Raw genomic sequence first — 23,515 nt, 5'->3', positions numbered from 1 at the left:
AGCTCAGACATACACACGGTGGACTGTGTGGTGATTGACACGGTTGCGGTAGAGCAGAGATTAAACAGCAGAGGGCGCCGTCGAGCTAAAACGTCGTACAGGCTCAATGGTCCCCAATACAATGTGCTGTTAGTTACGTCATTTTGAATTACCCCCCGCTCCCAGGAGGCTCTCATTGGTTATTCACCCGCCCCCGTTAGGTGCAGGCTCGGCTCTGATTGGCTCCTGGGGATGTCATTGTGGCTCGCTATTCACGCCGAGCACAGGTTGAATGCTCGGTAACAAAGTAACGCCAGCCGAGCGTGTGGAGAGAGGGGAGAGGAGAGGAGCAGAGTCTGGGCTGGAGATGAACTTTAATCGTTCGCGGCCATAACTCTTTTTTTTCCTCAGCACTTTTTGATAGGTTTACCTTTACTTATTGACGTGGGACGTGAATCTGTGCGACCACCGCGTTTTACTCGCTCTCCGTGTCTCATTATTCACACGGCTGCTAGTTCTGTTTTCTGGTGTACTTTGTCCGGGACCCTCAGTAGGAAATGGTGCCGTAAAAGTTAGCTAACCACTGATCTCCTCACAGCGCCCCGCTCGAGTGGATGGAAAGTACGGTGGTTTTTGAGGTCTGCGTTGCACTTATTTTTTGGGAGTCGGCGTGTTTGTAAACGTGCGGGATTATTATGTTTGTTACTCTGAAGCTGGGTGATCAGCAGCAGCAGCAGCAGCAGCACAGCATTGTTCTGCCTCCAGCAGCAGCAGCAGCAGCAGCACTGGCAGTGTGGAGTCGGTAACGTCTGGGAATGTACAGCACTTCGTTTCTTGGGCGATAAGCTAAACTGTTCAAGCGCTTCTGGAGTTTCTTCACATCGATCAAAAATGGATATTACACTGTCTGAACTGATGTCGAACTTCATGGAGTCCCCGCTGGTGGTCTGGGTGAGTAACACTGGATTGAGGTGGAACATGGAGGGAACATGGAGACACCTGCTGTTTTGTGTGTTAAGTTGGAGGAACTAAGCGGAGTAAACGATGTGTTTACAAGTGCCAGCATTGATGGGGTGTGAGAGGCCATAGCAGTGCTGTGAGCAACAAAGACCAGCAAACGTAAACAGTTTAATCCACTGCATTTCTGCTTAATCCGGATTTTAATGGTGTTGGTGTGAACGGAGCAAATGAGGTCGTGCTATGAATTTGCCTTAAATTGGGACTATAGCTTATTTGTTTGGGTCCAGGAGAGGCAGGCTAGTTTTTGGAAGGTTAATATAAGATTAATAATAATAATAATAATAATAATAATAATATATGCATATCTATCTATTTATTACACAGCTAACATAAATTGGTGATGTAGCTAGGGGTGGACGATCTGGCATAAATATCACAATACTTTTAAGAAACTTTCATGGTACACGATATGTAACTATCTCTCTCTCTCTCACTCTCTCTCTCTCTCTCTATATATATATATATATATATATATATATATATATATATATATATATATATATATATATATATATATACCAACAAATCTAGTTCCTGTAAGGGGTAATAAAGCACCCCAGTACATGTGTGTGTGTGTGTGTGTGTGTATGTATGTATGTATGTATGTATATATATATATATATATATATATATATATATATATATATATATATATATATATACACACACACACACACACACACACACACACACACATATAAATTTTTCCCTCCCTGATATTACTACACTGCACTGAATCCAGTTCAGAACAACTGATTCTGATCTCTTCATTATAAAACCTGCCACTGACCAGACATCTAGAAGTACTGATGATATGCAAAATACACTCCAAAAAACTTTGTGACATACAGTACTAAGTTTATCATAATTACAATAAGTATTGTCGTCATACAGCCCACACCTCTCACAAACACCAGTCCAACTCATCCTAGAGGTCTTGGATGAAGTTCCACCTCTCCACAGAATGCAGTTGTACAGCTCCACAGCTCCGTGCTGGGGGCTTTATGAAGTTAACTCTAACTGCTGCTTGGCTTTTGGCTGCATTGGGCATTAAGGGTTGTGTGCGACTACTCCAGAGCACCCCATTCTATTAACAGGGCTCTTCTGCAGAGATTACACATACTGTATGTGTGTGCACATTTGAACATCTGTAATGGGTGCAATTTACAAAGAGTGTCATGGACATGTGTACCTTCTGAATGTGTATATTTTTAAAGCTTTTTTTACTGCACATGTCCCTCTTCATGAACATAAATAAGAAGTACATAGTATTTCAAACATCATATAATCAATATATTCACAAATGCCTATCCTTAAAATCTTACAGTAGTGAGTATTATAGTGTAGAGTATGCCCGTGTGCTTTGGGGGTGACTGTGATGGAGATTATTGAGTGAAACCTGCGGAACTTCCCATGACCCTTCACCCTGGCCCTGCGTCCTGTTTGGCTTGACCGCCCTACTGCTTTCTCTGGCCTTTGTGTTTCAGTGTAATAATTCACCTTCTCACAGAGCTGCACAGTGTCCCACATGAAAGACCTCGGGCCCAAACTAGAAGCTGGTGGTCTTTTAGTTTGTATAAATGTGAGGTTCAGACAACATAGACATTGAAAATCCCCTGAAGGTGTCTTATGACTAACCATTAGGTTCTTTTATAAAGTGCATTTCTCAACCACTCGGAGTGGCTTTGTTTACATTTTAACCATTTAACCATTTACTAATGGAGGGCTTTCTTATTAAATGCTCCTGGTCTAACCAAATTGCTCCCCCTCTCTATTACAGGTGAAGACCTTTGGGCCGCTGGCCTCCAACTTGGACGACAAGCTCTCCATGTTCATGGAGCTTGTGGATGGGGTCTTCCTGCATAAGATCATGACCCACATGTAAGTGGTCCCAACATTAGTGGATTTGTATGTGTGTGTGTGAAAGGGGGGGGGGCGGTCTTGCAGCTGTTGTATGTCTTGTTTTTCTGAAACCACATCCTATCCCTGCCTGCTTGGTATCAAACTGTGCAGAGACACCATCAGCGTCTTCACGCTTCATCAGACTGTCAGTCTTAGTTTTTAATGAGCTGTAAAGTTGTCTGTCTTTGTTTGATTGCTGAATCTCTGCAGAGTTGAACAAACATGTATGTGCTACCGTATGTGCTATGGGGAACAATGAGATGTGAGATGCTAAGAGAGACGCTGCACGGTTCTTTCATTTGGCGCCATTTCTCTGACTGAAAGCGACTCTTCGGAAGTTTCAGTTTGCTGTGCTGCAACCTCAGAAGCAACTAAAAAGAGAGACACAGGTGGCTTTCATGCAGCTTATGCCTCGCAAGTCATTAGACAAAGCGTTTGTGAAGTGAAGGCGAAACTTCTGATTGAGCTGCTTTGAAAGTGGCATTTCAGGGCAATTGCCTTTTAACAGGTAGTAGTAGGTAGTGTTATTTCCTGTTATTGCTGTACTTGTCAGCTATTTTACCCCCCCCCCCCCAATATTAACCAGTCTCTGATTGCCTGTGCTCACTTCTATATTATACGGTTTCTGAATTTTTGATGCTCATTAAAGTGCCCCTTACTAAAGCTGAAGTGTTTGCGGTAAGATGCCCTCCTCAAAGCTGTACAAAGCCTTAGATGAAAGAGCCTCTAGTGAGTAACGTAAAACACATTTTCAAGCTTAAACTGCTTATTTGGCAAGATTCTTTGGGAGCTGTGGCATCTAAAGCCCTGGCGTACAGACGCATAAAGCTCATGAGGCATCTACAAAGAGGCGTTAAAAAAAAGTAAGGCAGAAATCTAGTGTTTTGCCCTGGCTAAACTTGGCTACTTTAGTAAGACTGAAGCTGCGTCTAAACCATGCAGTTCAGTTCCACCTACTAGGCCTTTTAGTGGGTCAAGCTCACCTTTTTATTTATTTATTTATTTTTATTTATTTATTTTTTTTAAAGCTGCTTTCAGTTGCTCCAATTGCGGACACAGGTGTGCAAATGCACATGCGCACTCTCACACAGAGCTTGTCTAGTCCCTGTAGAGAAGTGTTGCCCATAGAATAGCACTTTCTGGCACAGGTATATGGATATAAGTAGAGGGGTACAAAGCTCTCCAGCATTGAGTGCTCCTCTGCTGATGGTGCTCCATCCCATACTTTTAAAATGAGTTGGAAATGCAGTGGGATGGTGATCGTCCACATCCTGACCTCACTAATTGTCTTGTTGCTCATTACAATCAGATTCCTCATAGCAGTGTTCGGAAATCTAGAAAAAAGCCTTCCCTGTACAGTAGAGAGGGTTACTCTAACAAAAGCAGGATAAAGTCATCATCATTGTTACAATTCACTTTAAATGTTAATTTCTGTAATTAATAAAATGCGTCATTAGGATTCCATTATTTTTCTTTTTAGCAAAAATAAATGGCTGAAAATGTGCCTTTTGTTAATGTGCTGATGTTTTCATTTTCAGTTTGTTGTAGCATTCAAGTTTATAGAAGTACCATATTTGGGGGATATGCTTTTTAATGGCCCAAAGTAATGTTCTAGTCACAAACTAACGTTAGCCCTAGCAGACGCTAACACATTAATCATGATACGATTCAATACAGTTCAATACAATATAATACATGTATATAATATGTTCTTTAAAGTTTGTTATTGCAGTTTCTTTTACTTAATGTCTCTTAACTTTAATAAGCTTTCATTTACTCTGCCCTAAATTCTGTTACTGAATTTTATTACTTCTCTGCATCACTTTGATCTGCTTCCGGCATCAAAAGTGCTCCATCAATAACAATTGCTGTTAATAATGCCACATTTGACATCATGCAACCCTCATATCCGACTCTTCACACAGTTGCCTCAAAGTTGCCGCGAAGTTGTCTACAAGTCTCAAAATCTCAATTGGACTCAATAGTTTTTAACACGGCCACGCAATTTACAAAATGGATGGTACAAAAGTATGGCCAGCTTCCATAATACTGGTGGAAAACTATGCAAAATACTGAAAGTCCTCATTGAGATCAATGAGATGAAACTATAAGAAACTGCTAAACGTCCTGCATTGATAGAGGTGTGAGCTGTTTATTTTTGTCACTGAGGTTAGATGTCTGCAGGTTTGTTAACTTGATAGCACTCCTTCACTTGGTCATGTGAGTTTTACTATCTCAGGCTTTATGTACCACTCTCTCACTCTGCATCTGTGTTTTTGTGTTCTTCCCAGCTGTGCTAACCATAGTGCCCCGGACTCCCCCTGCCCCCCACCCGGCTATGTCCTTCAACCCACTTTCTCACAAGCTGCCCACTCCTCTGCTCTATTAATGAGTAGGCTTAAATACTGTTCCTCTCTCAGACAAAGACAATATTGCCTTCAGAATGTGAGAGGACAGTGGGTCGGGTTGGCGGGGAGGGACTTCCCCTACACAAATTAGTGGATGACGTGTGTGTGTGTGTGTGTGTGTGTGTGTGTGTGTGTGTGTGTGTGTGTGTGTGTGTGTGTGTGTGTGTGTGTGTACGCTCTGTAACCTGTCCTGATTTCCTGTTCAAGATGTTATGTCAGTGACAGTATGGCTTGTTGTACAGTTTCATTCTTTGATCCACTGGGCCTCCATATGCTGGATTTTTACTGTATCCCACAGATGCATTTAATTCCAGCCACAGTAGTCAGGCTGTACCCACTCTCAGATCAACACCGCTTAAATAAAAGTATTTTATAATACATTTTTGGACACTTATCTCTGAGTAATTGTTCAAGAAATGTGAATATTCAACAGTTTTATATATATATATATATATATATATATATATATATATATAATTTTTTTTTTTTTTTTTTTTTTTTTTTTTTCTCTTCATTATGCTTACACAGCTTGGAAAGGATTGGTCACAGTTCCTGCTAAAAGGGAATTGTGGCTAATAGGGAGCTTTATAGCGGTACAGAGGGCTTGGTAAAGGTGGGTAGAGGGCACTTGTAAACATCCTTTAGAAAAGGGACACCTTGTGGTTCTCATGGGCACGCACAAATCAGGACTTGAGGACTGCAAGTGTGCCATTTGGGACTGGGGGCGAGAAGCCTTTACTGAGAGAAGTGAACTGACTATTCTAACATCCAGTTCCTGGATCAAATGAGCATAACAACCCAGAGTTCAGGGCTTATTGTATTTTTTAGAGATTGCTTGGATGGTGAGAAGCAGATTAAGCTTGAACTTTAGAGCAGCGCTATTATATTGAATTGTTGATGCCGGTCTAGTTTTCTATTAAATTCATAATTTGTATTTAATAGCTGTTTTGACTGGAAATGAGGCTAGTCTCTGACATTTTGCAAGGTACTATATGTATGTGCTTATATGTCTGTATGTGTTAGTTTCAGTTTTAGTCATTTTAGTTTAACGGACCAATGCAGTGTCTGTTGCACTTTTGATACCACCACTCTTCCTGTCTCTTGTGATCTTCTCGTGTGTTAAGTCTTTCTCACAGCGCACCATTAGGTGTTTGAGGTTTCCAACTATCTTTGCACAGCTTTTATACACAGTTATACACAGTTGTACACAGTTGCATGTAGTGGACTTTGCTATATATCTGTGTAATTTTTTGGTTAGTTTTATGTATGTAAAAACTAAGTCTCTCATGCTAACACATCCCATCTGGCAGATGGCCTTTATGTGCACCCTGTCCATTCTCCACACCATACACACCCTCTCCTCACATTCTCTCACTAAACAGCCTCTTGTTTTCCCCCATCCTCTCTGTCAATCACCGTATCTATGGCAGTAAAAGGGCTCTGAAGGTGAATCACATGGCAGTTGTCCTGGCCTGAAGACCTCACAAAACATTTGAAGGTGACGGCAGCAGTGAAAAACGGTCCCTGCTCTTAACTAGGTTTCTTTCACAAGCAAGTAGGAATTGTGAGCCAGGCTGGCAGGATTTGCATGCCAGGCTCACAAAGCAAATGTAAATGAGGGAGGACAAATAACGCCTGTGCGGGAGCTCCGGCGTGCGTGGTGGTGGAGATTGTCCACTGGGCATGCAGCACACATACACAATCCCAGGCAACTACAGGCCTGTCCACTTTTACTCAAATAGCATGGAATTAAAAAACTGTGGTTATGGCAAATTACTGTTTTCTTTTAAAGGCCCGAGCACACCGGCTTTGATTCTTGCAGTTTTTCCTTAGAAAAAAGGGCAAATGAATCTGAAGAGAGCATTCTTAATCAGTCAAACACGGGTGCGGCACATCAACCACAGCATTTCTGGTTTGTTGTCTGTTGGTGTTTGTTGGATCGGTGCGCTTTGGGCCGTTGAAAGTACTGTGACTAAACCTGGAAGGTGCAAAGCAAAACTGGACTTCCATACTATTTGAACTGTTTGTCCAAATGTTTCTGGGCACCTCTTCTAATGAATGCATTTAACTACTTCAAGTTACAGCCATTGCCGACACACATCTTATCATAGTCCCTGTAGAGAAGAACTGGCAAAAGAATAGGACTCTCTGGGGCAGATAAACATAAACCCATTGGCACCATGCCTAATGCCTTGCATGCAGTTGAGGAGTATGAAGCCACCCAGCATTGAGTGGAAACGTGTTCTCTGGAATAATGGTGTTCCATTCAGTGCTTTTGGGATGAGGCGGAGTGGCGTTCCATCTAACACATCCAACACTAATCTTTTTCTTTTTTTGTTTTTTCATAAAATAACCTTTTTGATTTTGGATAAAACAATGGATGAGCATGTGTCCCAAAACTTATGTCCATGTAATGTGTCTCCCTCAGCAATCCACTTGTTTTATACAGTTGTGTTGTGGTTTTCCAAAAGTGCCCACCACCTTCATGATACTCCATCAGAAAGTTTAAACAAGAGTTCCATATAGTCAGTTTTTTTATGGTTGGGTATTCCTTGGACATACACATGTGAAAAGTTGATGTCTCTATATCTATGTCTATATCTATATCTCTAAAATAATAGCTTTACAAGAGAAGGGGATAAAGTTAAAGGGACACTGACCACACTAGGACGGCCTCTTTCTAATGTATCATGAAGGGGGGGGGGGGTGGATTTTATGGTGGATTACTGAGGGATGTGTATGAAATGTGTAATGTTAGCAATCTGGCTTTCTTCAGCATGTTGCTAAGAAGAAGAAAAACCCACACAAGGCAGCACATGCTGTATGGCCCTCAAAATTCCCCTAAAATGTAGTTGTACTTCCTCTCATCAGCATACATCAAAAGGGGTTTACTTGGCATTACTTTATTAGCTGAGGTAAAGCTGATTGTGAGCACAAGTGTAGTAGAACCCAGAAAACACTGTTGCAGTTCCCTTTTCAAACCTGGAAAAACGGCAGATGAAATGGTTTCTGCTGTTTCCTGGCAGCAAAGTCAAAGATTCAAATTTCAAAACAATAAAATCTGATTTGTTGATCTTTTTGCCACTCCATGTGACTGCTGATACGACTTGATGATTTTTCTGTGGTAGCGATGCCAGTTATCAAGCTAAAGATTAACAATGTGACAAAACTGCATTACACTGAACTTTTAATAAAAGCTTGGCTATAAAACCTGGGAACGACTGCTTTTGACGTCTTAAGATTCAATATATAAAGTTTGCCTTATATGTTGCCGTATCATAAAGGTTAATGTTTTTGTATTTAATTTTTGGCTGATTTTAGTCTTTAGTTAGTTTTTGTTAGGTGTTTTAGGTCAGTCTTTTATTGAGGATTGTTTGTTTTCTAATTGAACTCCTTTTCCAACAGAGATCCAAATCCAACAAACCACCGGGTGAACAAACAGGTGAACAACGACGTCAACCTGAGGATCCAGAACCTCAACACTGTTACCAGACACATCAAAAACTACTACCAGGTATGATCTCTGCACCACTTCCTGCTGCAACAGCATATCGCTTCCTGCCCACTTTGAATAGTGTACTGTCTCTGCGCTTAGGGCCGGGTTACACCTCGCATGTTTGTGTGAGAGACAGTTTTAGTGTTTATTAAACCCTGTGAGGAGGACATGGAGCACATCTGTGCACCTTATTGTTCCAAAACAAGATCAAAACCATGTGTCTCTAAATAGTAGCTGTACAGGAGACTGGGGGACAAACATCCTTGACTTTTAATGGAAAGAAATGACAGAAATGGTGGTCCCAGGTTTTGCTCTGGCAGCATGAAAACTGCTCTATTACTGGAGTTGTGTTTATGGGTTGAAATCATTTGAAGGTCATGCTTCAGAAGGCTGGAAATAGAAGATGTAGGGCAGTTAAGGGTGGTCTCTGAATTTCTGAAAGTTTTACTAGACTTGTAATGATCTTAATGATAGGAGTCTGAGTGAGTCAGACTCAGAGTGGGTGGGATAAAAGTGAGGGAGTGCAGAGACTTTTTTTTTTCACGCTATCTTTAGAGCAAATGCAGCAGATTCATCATGGAGTGTAATGTATGGTTTCAGAGAAAGCATTTCTAGGAGGTGAGTGTAATTTTGTGGTGGGTTTTGTAAGCCAGCAGTCTTTTTTTTTTTTTTTGGTTCTGGGCAGTGCCTCAACCTCAAAGTAGCTGTTTGCCAAATCTGAAACCCAATGGCTGACCCTTCTCTTCCAGCATTCCTGGAAGATTTCTGTTTCTCAACCCAAATGCTACACTGTAGGCCTTCTAAATTTACCCTGCATGTTTGAAACTACTGATTAGGCACTCTCTTTTTGTCTATATGAACAAGTAAAATAAATACACAAGGTATACAGTATTTAGAGATGTATGGTGTTTTTCTGTGGCGCAATAGATAACCCCGCTACCTGCTAATGAGCTACCGCACCTTGTGGAAGACTGGGATTCGATTCCAGGTCTGGGTGACTATGCTGTGCTACACCAATAAGAGTCCATGGGCAAGATTACTAACACTACATTGGCCCACCTCTGTATGCCTTTGGGTTTAAAAATGGAATGCCATAAAGGCCCCCCTCCAATACTTTTGTTCACGTTGTGTGTGTGTATATATATATATATCAAATCAAGACACTTTTGTACAATATCATAATAATTGATGACTTTTGTAAATTGTGGCAGCACTAATATCCTTTTAAATATAAATACACTTTTAGTTTCTGTTTATTACTTTGCTCGGACCTGCTTTTCCCCCTCTATCTTTTTCTTCATCCAACCCTTAGTTCATATTAGTAAATGTGTCGTCTCACATTTTTTTTCTTTTATAAAACTGCCAAGGTTTTATTGTGACCATGGTGATGTGCCAGTCTTTCTTTGGCTCATGAGGCTTGTCTAAAAACGTATAAAGTGTCCAGTGTGACTCTTGAGCCATGGAGAGGGGGGGGGACCTTCAGAAAGGCAACATCTGGAGGTCTCGAGTGGGTCTCTGCACTCCTGATCAGGAACAGATGTGTTGTCTTAGCTTATGGTAATCACACCCCCATAGATCCTCGCTTGCACGTTCTGACTGGGGGGCCGGGGGTGGGTTGGCGTAATTTGATAAGCAAAGACTCCAGGGCCCCCTGAGGAGCTGTTTTGTGGATATCCGGACAGTGGTCAGCAGACTTGCTTACCACTTGTAATGCATTAGCTCGTTCACTTTAGATTACAGCCTGTTTTCATTTTCCTATCTGCTGTTCGACCCGGATTCCACTCTCCAGCCACTCTCCCTCCACTCTTATACCCTCTCCAGAAACACTGTGGCTCCACTTGTGCACAACCAAATATAATGCTGGCTAGCAATGGGGCTGGACAGTGTTATGGGAAAGAAAACCATGTTGCGATTCTGTGGCCTCCTAAAATAAGCAGTATTAAAATGACATGATCATCTAAAATGCCTGACCATGCTTTGGACTATCACACCACAAAACCTTTAGGGATTTCTTGGAGAACTTGTTTGCGTATTTTCCTAGGTTGAGCCTTCAGAACATCCAAAGTAGTTCATTCTGAAGCCCTGCTCATGAGCTTTATGAAAACATCTGTGATTGCAGCCCCCTTGTTCCCACAATGACTAAACAATTCCTATAGCACCTTCAGCATACTATGCTGGACATCGGATGTGGGAGCAAAGTGATAACCTCCACTGTAACAAGAATCCACAAACTATATGAACAAGAGGCTGCAATTATATAAGTGTAAAACACTGACTTTTCATTCAATGAAAATAATTTAATTGCAGTATTGAAAGTAACGAAGGGTGGGGGGGGGGGGCTTTCAGCTGTGATTTAATCATGATTATTTGACTTCACTGTCCTTAATATAAATTCATATATGTGCCAGATGGACTATGGAAGGTTAAGATCCTCTTCTTGTGTGTTATGGGATGTACACTGGGAAAAGTGTTGAATGTGTTGTTTTTGCTGTTAGTACTGAATTTGCGGTATCAGTACTGTATCAGCCACCCAGCCCTACCTCCAAAAATGTCAAAACTGATCAATTTGTTTATATTCTACTTTTGCGATGTTAGATTGACCTTGAAATCATACAAAATCAAAGTGATTGATCTGTTCCCAGTCCTCACACTCATGCACTGGTTTTCTGCTTCACCCAGTGGTTTTGTTGTGGAGTTTAAGTCTGTGCAATTTTCTGCCTAGTACATGGTTTCTAAATTTGTTTGCCGGGCCAGATTAGAACCCTTATCAGGCCAGTTCTGGCCAATGGGCCATAGAATTGCCACCCCTGATTTAGATAAATGCTCTTATGCCCACAGAGCCTCTCCTCATAGCCATAAACTATCCGGTTGCTGGGTGTTGCTATTGGCCCCTGAAAACATATTACAGAGCACCTATTAATTATTGTCATAGATCCAGGAGGCCTGGAAGATAAGCCGCGGGGTGGAGATGCCTCTTTCATGTGCATGATTGTGGCAGGAAAGACAATATGAGCAAGCCTAATGGTGCCATAAGTTCCTAATATGGTCCATAACCTGGAAAGCATGGTCACTGATCAAAGAGCTACATCACGAGAGTCATTCAGCTCCGGTTAAGTTCTGCGAGAGCTTCACTGCAGCAGAGTCAGCAGAGTGTGTGTGTGTGTGTGTGTAAGTGTCAGTCACGCAGGAAATGTATCTGATAAAGCATGATGGTGTAAGCTGAAAAGCACATCTCACCACTGAACTTGTACAAGACTGATTTGATTGCTTTGCTGTAGTTATGTAAATGCACATTCACACCCTGTATCATACATAGAAACAATTAGCCAGGTTGACTCATGAATCTTTAAATAAACAGTTGACATTTCAGCTTTGCATATTATTATTATTATTACAGTATTTTTAACAGCTTGCTAATATAGCCTAACGTAGAGGCAGAGGCTGCGTTCTGTGGTGGGAGATCTGCACTGTAGAGAGGATTTTTGTATTTCAGCAAGTTCCAGCCTCCGCCTCAAGGCCCACAGAGGCACACAGGCTGTCCTAAACTACGCATAAGAGGGACATTTAATATGCACATATTTTCAGGTTCTAATTTCAGGTCTGTTGCATTAGTTGCAGTTCAGAAAGATGTGGTGCACATGCTAGGACTGGACTAATCATGTAGTATTGCAATCAGTCTGATACCAATGCTAAATCTTATTAGTGTCGTCATGTCTTAAACCAAAACCTCAGATAAACATCTGGTCAAATAAACATAGCAAAACAACTGTCTGAACATATAGCCTAATATAAGTCTAGTCTTAAGCTCAAGACATGTTAGCTTTACATACAGACCTTAGCTAGAGTATGTGCTTGAGTGTTGTTGAAAGTGAAAGGTGGATACACATGGTGTATTAGGCGTGGTGGCATCTGGATTAATCCCAACTTCCAAACCTAATGCTGGAATAATTATTCTTCCAGCTTAGCCTGGATTCAGACTTAAACCTAAAGCTCATGGCACATTTGGGGCTTACTCTATGCAGACTAGTGTTGTCCTAGATTCATTGAGGAATGTCTGATTAGGACGATCCATGTGCTTCTGTTGTGCGATGCTGTTAGGCCCAGCCATGACAGCTCTGTTCATGGGCAGGGATCATCTGTCTGTCTACATTCTCCCCTTTAACCCTTCACCCCCCACAAAAAAATTAGATTAGCTCCCCAGTGGCTCCATGCTCAATCACCAGAAGCTGTCCCGTCAGAGAGATGGAGGTGCAGGCGGCAGGGACAATGGGCCTCCAGGGGGGAGGGGTGCCATGTTGGATCCTCCCAGTCTATTGTTTAGTGCAGAGCGAGTGTGTACGGAGCTGAGCCACTGTAAGCTGACTCCTCTCCAAGCTGGGCTATGAGAGATGTTGTCTTTCTGGGGGCCCTTGCTCAGAGCGTGGGTGTAATGAACCAGACCAGGCTAAAGCACCATTCTGCATCGTTATGACTTTGTCTGCACTCTTAGTGGGAGTATTACCACTGAGGTATTAGAACTGTCTTATTGCGCAGCTGTTGTCTGGCTGAAACATCTGAAGTGGTAGACTGCCTTTTCTCTCCTGTATACATGGAACACAATGAAGCGAACCGCTCCCTTACCTCTTTCAACCTCAAGATCTCAGTTCGATTGCGTTCTTTTGGAAATAATAGGACCTTTATGCTGAGATTCTGTAGTAATGGTGGTCATAAGCAACTCTTGTTACTAAACATTCTGATGAGTATCATGACCATGTTAACAAACAGGATTCGAATGGTCTAAACTGGTTTTTGAGGGTCAGGGTGGTTGAAAAGCTGGTAATCCAGGGGAAAACATACTCTGTGCTAGTAAGCATATTAGGCAAGCTATTAGTCAAGCGGGTTGACCAGCTTAGCTCTTCACCAGAGTAGTGTTTCAGTGTTTGATGGACTGGCTGCCCTGCTGAAAAAAAAATGCTGAAAAAAATAACCGTGATTACCGTGACCAAGCTTGTCGGTGAGCAAACATGACCAAAGTCAAATGCAACACACAGTATGCTGATTATGGACCGCTTAACCGGGTGGCTTACTAGTATGAGATGTTTGTGCCTGAATGACCAGCTATGCAACCATCTTTACCATTTAAAACCATCTGAAATCAACCACCAGCAAAAGCTGGTCTTGAGCTAGACTTTTCAGCTGGGTGATTTACCAGCTTGATGAAGTTGACTAAATTGGTAGTGGTCAAGATGGTCATACTGGTTGACCACAATGTGGTCATACTGGTGGACTAGTTTGGCCATTGGTTACTGTATAGGTATTCACAAATGTAGTTGAGATTTTATTTGGTTTTTAATTATTTTAGAATGAAAAAAACCTTCTTGAAGGTTCAGTGTATACCAAAATCACAACTTTTAGATAGAAATGTGCCAATGTGACTAAACAACTATATTGTGGGTTGGGTGAACCTGTAATGTTGTTATTTTTCTAATGTTATATCCTAGTAGAAATTATTTTTTATTTATTTAATTTAATATACTTTATTTGGCTGGTTAGCCTGTTAACTCAATTTCTTTTATTTGCTCATTGGCTGACATTGGATTTTTTGTTTTGGATTTCTTTTTCTTTTTTCTTTTTTTTTTTTTTTTTTGTAACTTCAAAATGACCTAGCTTTAAATCTTTAATGCTAGGTAATAAATAAATAAACAATGAAGTAAAAATGAAGTAATTCTACATAACTGACTTAATGGCAAAGCATGTACTGTTCTGATGGGCTATCTACGCTATACTGTTTTTGGCTACTGTTAACTTGTAAACGTGGCTTTGCTCTTGTAATTATTTTTTAACATCAGACAAAAAAGCATTTCTTTTTGGGGGGGGGCTGTTAATGTAAATAATTCTCTTTCTTTCTTTTGCTAGATAGCCTGCTAGCTACCTTTTGTTCATTTATTTGCTCATAGGCCAAGTAACATGTGGTGTTCCCAGAGGTGTACAGTTTCTCCACTGCTACCCACCCGTACAGCCCTAGAGACTGCAACCGGAGCCACTGGCACTCCTCAGCTGATTTCTTTCCTTCCTTTTTCCTACTTTTTCTTCTTCCCCATCTTCTCTTTCCCTCTCTTTTCCCCTGTTCTATCATTCAGATGTCTGATATGTCAACTATGTCTTTCTTTACCTGCCTCACATTCACTTGCAGCCTCACTCTGCCACTCTGATTACCTCAGGAAGGTACAGACAAATGTGCATTTTCCAGTCCAGAGCACTAGAAAGGCCCTCTTGAGACGTGCTGTCGTGGGAAAGCTTGAAACAAAGCCTTTGTAAGTGTGTGTGTGTTCAACCCTCATATTTCTCTCTCCTCTGTCCTCCCCAGCATATTTCCTCTACTGCATCCTTCTTTTCCTGCAGCTCCCATAACCTAACATAGCATTGCCTGCAGAGCTGATCTGAGTGCTCTGCAACTTAACCCATATAGACCTCAGGTCTGGCACAGCGTCAGAGTTTGGTTTAAGAAGCTCTGTAGCCGCTCAGTGAATGTAAGTGTGCAAGGAATAAACTTGATCAAATGAGTATCCCTATGCACAAGTATCTTGTAACTTGTAACTAAGCCAACTGCATGACGCAAGCCTGCCTCGCTCTTTGTGTAACATAATCTGTCGTAGCTAGAGCACCATCTTTTTCCACTTGCACACCAAAACTCAGACCTGCATGTTAGACTCGCTTGTGTTGAGTGCTAGTACTTTTGAAGTGAAGGTAAGGAAAACATACCAGCTTCACGAATAGCAGGGCTTTTTCTGAAATCTGGCGCTGTTCCAATGATGCCACAGCCCTCCGTGACATGGAGTCCTAGAGAAAACAATTGGCTTTGTGCTCTATGGGTAGCATGGCCCTCCATCTCCCCCATCACTGTGTTTGCTGACCTACACTATATGTCCAAATGTTTGTGTACACTCCTTCTAATAATGCATTAAGCTACCTTAATTTGCACTCATTGCTGACAGAGACAAATACACACAGGGCACAGAGAGTGCGAGACAGCTTGTCGAGCAGATCATGAATCTATTGGCACCTGGCTTTCCTTTTTTTACATTTTTGTAATTTTTCAAAAACTGAGGTCAGATCGAAGTCTTAAGATTTGGTTATTGTAAAAAAAAAAATATATATGACCTATGGAGAAGTTTGAATTTTTGGCTAAAAGTTTATGGACACATTTCTGTGCATCCCTGTGGGAGTGTTTTGGCCACAGAAGTTATTTTTGTATGCTTACTTATCCCAAAGCTGTATACACCGTCAATAGCTCAAATGGCTGCCAGAGTTAACAGGACAAAAATGTGTGGAAGAAGACCCAAGAAGAACAATACTGCAATTGCCTAGTGCAATCATGCTGATAATAAACTACATATTCTTGTGACTCAGGAGCACAAATCAACTGCTATTATTGCATATAGCAAGAAACTAGGTATATAAATTCAGATCAGTATGCATGTGCCTTCCTTCCAGGAACATTGCTAGTCTTTGAACATTCCTCCCCATAAATACTGGTACACATCTTATTCCCTGTGGAACTGACTATGAGCGTTAGCCGCTAAGTTGTGTTAGTAAGCAGAACTGGGTCAGTGTGGTATATTGTTTTTTGGGGAGGGGGGTGCTGTGTTGGTGTGGCCTCTATTGTGGAGCCGATGTCAGTCATTGTTTCTGTTCCAGATTGCTGCTGGGTGGAGGATCCTCGTTGTTTTAACTGCCATATGGAAGGATTGTAGTCTTTAGTGTGGTTTCTCTCGCTCCTTTGATGGACATCTGGTTCTTCTGAGCAGGGCATGTGTACCACACTTGTCCCATCCAAAGACCAACCGCTTTTTAAAAGTAAATGATTAAAGAAAATGAGTTAAACCTGAGATTTAGAGAGGCTCTGCTGGCTCAGTGTGTCTCTGTCTGGAGGCTTCTTTTACGGTGGACCTGGTAGATACGCTGCTGCTGCTTCTGATGGTGCTGGTGGTGGTGTGATCATAAAACTGCACACACACACACACACACACACACACACACACACACACACACACACTATGTAGTCTCTGAGTCTGACGAGCTTGTCTCCCCTCTTGGGGGGAGATCCTAGGACTGCATTTGTTTAATGGAGGCTGGGGTGGGAGTGCAGGGGGGAGAGAGAGGAGGGGTCAGCTACTCTGGGTCAATAGAAAGTGACCAGGGGGTTGCCACAGAGTCTGGAATGTCTTTCTTGTTCGTCACTCTCTCTGTCTTTCTGTCTCACTGCCCCCGGTCCTCTTTTTCCTTCTGTGTCTTGCTCTCTTTTCTTCATCCGCCTCCTCCGTCTACTTCTTCTTTTGCTCCTTCACTTTCTCCTTCTTCTTTCACCCCCACCCTTTCTTCACCAATTATCTCCTTTTTCTCCGTCTTATCTCTCTTTTTCTTCTCATTAGTCTTCTATCCATTACCTTTTTTTCCCTTCTTCTTCTCCTCCACCTTCTCCTCCCTTACTTTCTTGCTCTCCATCTTTCTTCTCCACTTCCTCCTCCTTCTTCTCTCTTTTCGCTCGCTCACTCACTAACCATTTGTTGCCCGAGTTGAGGTGCAGTGAAAGTTTGTGTGTCCACCTCAAAACACACAATGGTGGTGGTGGGAGGGTGCTTCCTGCTACCATGGCAGCTTCAATGGGCATTTTTACAATGCAGGATATCTCAGTAGTGCCAAAAAGTGAGGATTATACAAGGTATCGGCTTAAGTTATGCAGCTTATTGAGAAACCTTTTGTGAAACGGATGCACTGTAAAATTACTCTGGAAGTTGTTTTTGTTGGGTTTTCAGAGCACGACAACTCCTCCTTGCCCTCCTCCTCCATGTGCTACCCATGTTCATCTGTTTGATAAGTCTTGACATGACTTTACAGTGCTCTCCTGTCTGTATTTGTAGCACTTCGTAGGAAGATCACACAAGCATTATTGTCTCCTGAGAAGCCCATGTAGCAGGGAGTTGTGGCATGCCCGATGTGAGTTCACAGTCACGTGCCTTCAGCCCTCACCTGGCCTCATTGTGTGTTGTGATTCATCCTGACATTTGGCACTCTTATGTCAGACCAGTGGTGTTTCAGATTCTCCTCATGTTTCTGGACCCACCCCTGTCCCAAGTCCAGCTAGGGCTTCTATGGCATCTTTGAAAGGGCTTTGAGTCGAGCGGCGGGGCAGGGACTTTAAAGAATCAGCCGGTTGAAAAAAAGGGCTTGGAGAACAGGGCCAAAGCAGCCACAGGGATTTGTTAAATTTTTTTGGCCCTTTTCTACTCATTCAGGTCATTTGTAGCTATTGGGGGCAACATGGTGCTCTAGCTGAGACATTCGGACAGGAAAGACATGGATGCAATTATCGCAGAAATTGACTCACTCTTACAGTGTGTGTCAATGCTAATTGCTGTGAGTTGACCCCCTCGAGCAATGGACTGGTGGATTGAATATTGATTATGCAGGAGCGTTCCTATCACTGCTCGCTGAACGACAGCCCTCAGGCTGGGTCCCAATATAGGTCATTGTAGCAGGGAGGGTCTTTATCAGGGTGTCCTCCACTGACCATGTGTTACTTGTGTTGATGTTGGTGCAGGAACATTTGCCTTCACTTTCTGCCTGATTAGTTTGTACGAATACAGCATTCTTCTCTCCAGTTTCCTGTTTGCCCTCAAGGTGTTGAATGAATCTGGCTCCAAAAAAGTGGTTCATGTTGTTTGGAATTTGATTCTGCCTATGGGAGTCATGGATGATGTAAGAGCATATGCTGGCAACAGCTTCTCAACAAACCCACATTTGTAAAGGGAGCCAATGGAAAGTACATCCTGATCATATTCGATGCACTGAATCTCAGACAGGGGTTGGAAAATTCATGTTAATGCTTATCCCACATTTTTCTTGTATTTTTCAGTTATTTTTCCCCTGAGGTCCACTTATGAAATGTGTGTGAGTTTACCAAAAGCAGTCATGACTAATTTTTGCATGGCCATTTTCCAGCCTTTTCCAACAATTCAGTTTTCCACGCAGGCATGCAGGACATGGTGGTGGTCTACAGTATTATACAGTAATTTTGGGCACCTAAGACTAAATCATTGAAAATCTTGGCAATGCCAGTGTCTTTGTCAGTAAAAACACTATATAACAGTAGAATAAACACAAAAACAGTCAAATAAAATCTGTAATATTATGATGTTTCTTATGTATTTAAAGGTTTGGTTCCTGGCTTCTCATGGTTGCTCTCAGCCACTGTATGGATTTGTTCAGTTTTGACACCAGGAGCATCTGTTTATCAAAGCCAGGTGCTGTATAATATCTATGTGCGTACTGAGTGACCCTGGACTTCCTTAAGGAAAAGTTCGGCAATATTTAAATGAACTAATTTATCCATATTTGGGACAGGATTTGGGATTCAGTTTACATGGGGTCTTGTGGTAATGCTCTCTTATATATAATGTATTTGTTATTTATGTAGTTATTTTGATTATAGTCCCATCCAGATTCACATCTATTTGTTTATCCTGGCAGATGTCTCTTCATGTTGGAAACTGCATTTAGTGTTAGATCTGAGTATCAGAGGTTGTCATGTACATATTAACTTAGCTTTCCAAATTATGATATGAAACCTTTTTGAAACTAATGCTTTCCGAACTGTGTGTCTCTTCACACATTTAAATGCAACTGTTGTGAAGGTGTTTATAGGACCATGTTACGCAGACATTCTGGTACTAAACCACTTGTCCTGTGATGAGTCTGGATGTGAGAGGACAGGTAATTGCTGCTCCTAATAAACCAATCCAACATGAATAGGATTTTTGCGACATACTGTATTGCGTACTTCAGATTGAAATGTGGGAAGGCCTATATTCCAGAAGTCTGTACTGTACATAATAATCTTTGCCCATGTCAGTCGTTATATATTTGCATAGATGCCTACCTCCAGCCCTCACCCAGTGGCCATCTGGACTCAAATTATGTGTCAGATACCACTAAACATGATAAACCGCAGGTGTTTACAACACCTACAACTTGGATGCATATAAAAAGCAGTGGCGTGATCCTGCTGTTATTGTACGTTTGTACCTGCAGAAAGTAAACAAACACCAGTCAAGCGCTTATCATAGTGAGCAGGAAACCCCCGTACTGGAGGGTGTGTTTGCGTGTGAATTACTGTGTGCACTGCGGTGTCGGCAGTCGTTCTCGGTAGCGACCTTTGTCCTCTCTTCCTTTCCACACTGTCTGGAGTGCCGGAGTCTCAGAGTGGAACACAAAGTGGCCTTTTTATAGCAGAATGTTGTATTTATCCTAGTCTGGCTGTTTTTATTACACCCTCTTTGTGATAAAGCTGTGTCCATTTGCCCTGCATTCCATGTCTTTGCCCGGTATTCAACATATCTGCTCAGAATGGAAATCTGAGAGGAAGCAGTTGAAGGGGACCAAGCATGCTTTGAAAAGCTCACAATAGTTGTTAATACACAAGAAGTTTATTGTAGAGGGAGTTATGGAGGTTTGACCTCATTTTCCTTATCCTCTCTCCGTCTGTGCGCCAGTCTGGGATTCCGGTATGGAATTTGGAAGCACAAACAGGTCTGCGGGTTAGTTCCCATAGCCACGGCACAACGAGAGAGTTCGTTATTGCCCAACAGCTCAAGGGAGTTTAGTGATTGACAGTACTGTGTTGAGCCTCTGCTGTCTTATTGATTAGTGGAGGGTGGGGCAAGCACTGCTAGGGGAGGTTTTCTCTGATATCTCTCCTCCACAATCCCTCTCCTCCATCCCCTCCTTTCATCTTTGAAGTGCACTTTCCCTTTTTTCTTTTTCCACCCTTCACATTTTAAGGCCTTGCCTTTTCCTCTTTGGCTCCTAATGAATGTTATGGGTAAGGGTTTAATCGGCATGTGTTTTTCATAGCAGCTGATTCCAGGTCAGACAGGCTTTATTGAGCGTTGACAATAAACCTATTGAGCCTAATGAGAAAATCAGGCAACTGTTGTTTAGAGTTGCTATATAGCGTTGAGCTCTAGGTTTAAAATACTGTGTGGCCCAGCAGGGCCATCTTCTTGTAGCTAATTGAGAAGAAGTAGTCAGGTTGGAAATGACTGATTTACTGTTCACTTGCACAATGCCACTACAATTAATCAGCGGTGTGACCTAGAGGCAATCAGTTACTGATTCCAATTACTGATTGGAATTGGTACTGGGCTGATTCAAGCAGAAAATGCTGGGATGGATATTGGAGGGGGATCTAGTCAGGTTGGAAATAACAGATTTACCACTCTAGTACAACTAGTTTATTTGCAGAAAACTGCTACTTATCTAATCTAATCAAATCTAATTAACAGTGTGACCTAGTGATAGCATTTCAGTATTGATTGGGATTGGCATTGGGCTGATTCCAACAGAAAAGGCTGGATTAGTTATTGAAGGGCGGGGGAAGAACTAGTGAGATTAAATATGACAGATTTACCACTCGGTTGCAACTAAGTTAAATTGTGCAAAACTACTATATCTAATCTAAAGTGTGACCTAGTGATGGCATATCGGTATTGATGTGATTTGGCTTTGGGCTGATTTCAGCAGAAAAGGGGAAATCAGATGTCAGCAGAGGACAAAAAAAGGAATCCAATCCAATCCTAAAACAAAACGAGGGTAAAAGAATGGGCAGATGGTCCCAAAATCAGACAGAGGGCACAACTCTGTTCTAATTGCGATTTACTTTTTTTCTTTTCTTTTTTTTTCGTGAAAGCAAAGGAAATTGTCTCATGAAAGTTTTTGGCTGCCGAGGAAACTTTCCAATAAGGTCATGATATACAATGGCATAGCACAAATGAACTTTACTTCCATGCCATTTTTCCATGCTGCAGTTGCAGTCTGTCTGTAGGGATGGGGAGATCCGGGATTGATCTTCACTCCCTCCACTCTGTTTTCCTGAAATGAAAAGGGTAAATGTGGAAAATGTTGTTTAAAGAGCGCTCTGGTGTCACAGACTGAAGCTGTACAGGTGAAGCAGGGCAGCCAAACACAACATTCTACAAATTCTTATCATTAATCTCTTCTATAGGCTTTTGTGTCTGGTGTCACTGTATTTCCCTCACTGGAAACAATATTAGTGCTGCTTTTGATGTTTTCATAATGATACGACAGGAGTGTACTCCTTAAGTTTCGCTTACACCTCTCCTGCATTGAGAAATGGATCTTCACTCGTTAATAATTAAAATAGGTGTGTGTGTGTGTGTGTGTGTGTGTGTGTGTGTGTGTGTGTGTGTGTGTGTGTGTGTGTGTGTGTTCTTCTGGTTGGTAATGCTAGCTGTCTGATAACTGCAGCTTTAGGTCGTTCTCTTGCTGTCAGTATGTGCTTAGATGAGGGCCATCTGTTTGTCTACTGATATTAAATTTACAGTCGTTCTCTGTTTTAGACGGGTAGTAGGGTGTTGTATTACTCAGTGTATTACTTTTTTTTCCCATCCTATGACTGTTTCTTTCTTTTCTATCCATCTCTTGCTTTCTCTCTTAATCCATCTACCTGTCCGTTTATCTTTCTCTGTCCATCTGTCTCTCTCAGTCCATCTATCCAGCTTTCTTTCTCTCTTACTATATCCATTCATTCATCCGTCCATCTATCTTTTCCTGTCTCTCTCCACCCATCTCTCTCTATCCATCTATGCACTTATGTTATTTCTTTCTAGATACCATCTTTTTCTCTTCATCCATCCATTATACTTCTCTCCCTATCATTTTCTTTCTATTAATCTCTCCATCTCTATCTGTCTCACCCTATACATATGCATGCATGCATGCATTACTATATTCAATATATATGTATATATATATATATTAGGGGTGCAATAAAACCTAAAATACTTTATTACACATGTAATTAACAGTGACAAGCCTGCTGTTCAAGCAGTCCGACCAAATTTACTGTAGCAGCCCTGGTTAGCGGCCAGGTAGTGGAAGATGCAGGGCGATATCTGATCCTCCTCAGTCTTCTCTGTGCTCAGCTGTTAGCTGTAACTTGAAGCTAGCTCACACAAATGCCTCCTGGTCTGGCATATGATTCTCTGTCAGTAATGAGCCTGCTAAGGGGTTGGTAGAACTCATAATAATCGTCTCGAATAGCAGGAAGGTGTTGATGTCTTGCCTCTTCATAGTGATATTAGACAGCTCATAATGCTATGGCTGTCTTATCAAACAGGGTAATTCTGTTTTCTGTTGTCTCCTGCATTGGGACATGGAAGCGCTTAGTTGATTGTACCCTTGCTGGCTACTCAAGCAGCAGATGCTCCTGTGCTGTCAGATGAAGCCGCTGGTGTCTTATGTAAAAGCTCTCCTGAGTGCTGTGGTGCGTGGTCACCTAAGAAACGGTCTCGGGCCAGTGGTCCTGAACACAAACGAATGATGGGATTATGCCAGATCTAAAGCAATTAATGAAATGATGTCCATGAAGAAAGCTGTGGGGGAAATTGTTTGCGAGAGATTTTTTTAATTACCATTAGGGGTACGGGTAAAGTATTTCAGATTCTGTAGTAATACGTCTTAATAGACTGGTTGCATCAAATGTTCAAATCTTACACAAATTCTATTCTGACATTATTTGAAATACGGTCCTTCTGTCTATACTTTTAAAATACTGCATCCAGTGTATTTTCAGGAACACCTTTCAGCTACAAATGGCTCTGAAAAGGTACATTTGACCTTACCTCTCAATTTTTACAGATCTTTTTAATTC

At 41.8% G+C, this 23,515-nt stretch overlaps 1 protein-coding gene across 1 annotated transcript in view; it reads left to right on the top strand.

Annotated features, from left to right (window-relative positions):
* Positions 1-311: 311 nt before the first annotated feature.
* Positions 312-23,515, top strand: part of ccdc88c (coiled-coil domain containing 88C) — a 66,588-nt gene continuing 43,384 nt past the window's right edge. The window contains exons 1-3 of the mRNA XM_072689574.1: positions 312-930; positions 2,780-2,880; positions 8,715-8,823. Coding sequence (XP_072545675.1) covers positions 871-930; positions 2,780-2,880; positions 8,715-8,823 — 270 coding nt within the window. The 5' untranslated portion in view covers positions 312-870. The remainder of the gene's footprint in view (positions 931-2,779; positions 2,881-8,714; positions 8,824-23,515) is intronic.

Source organism: Salminus brasiliensis, chromosome 10 (assembly GCF_030463535.1).
Source record: "Salminus brasiliensis chromosome 10, fSalBra1.hap2, whole genome shotgun sequence".
In the NCBI taxonomy this organism is placed as follows: Eukaryota; Metazoa; Chordata; class Actinopteri; order Characiformes; family Bryconidae; genus Salminus; species Salminus brasiliensis.
This window is presented reverse-complemented; position numbering and strand designations above follow the sequence as displayed.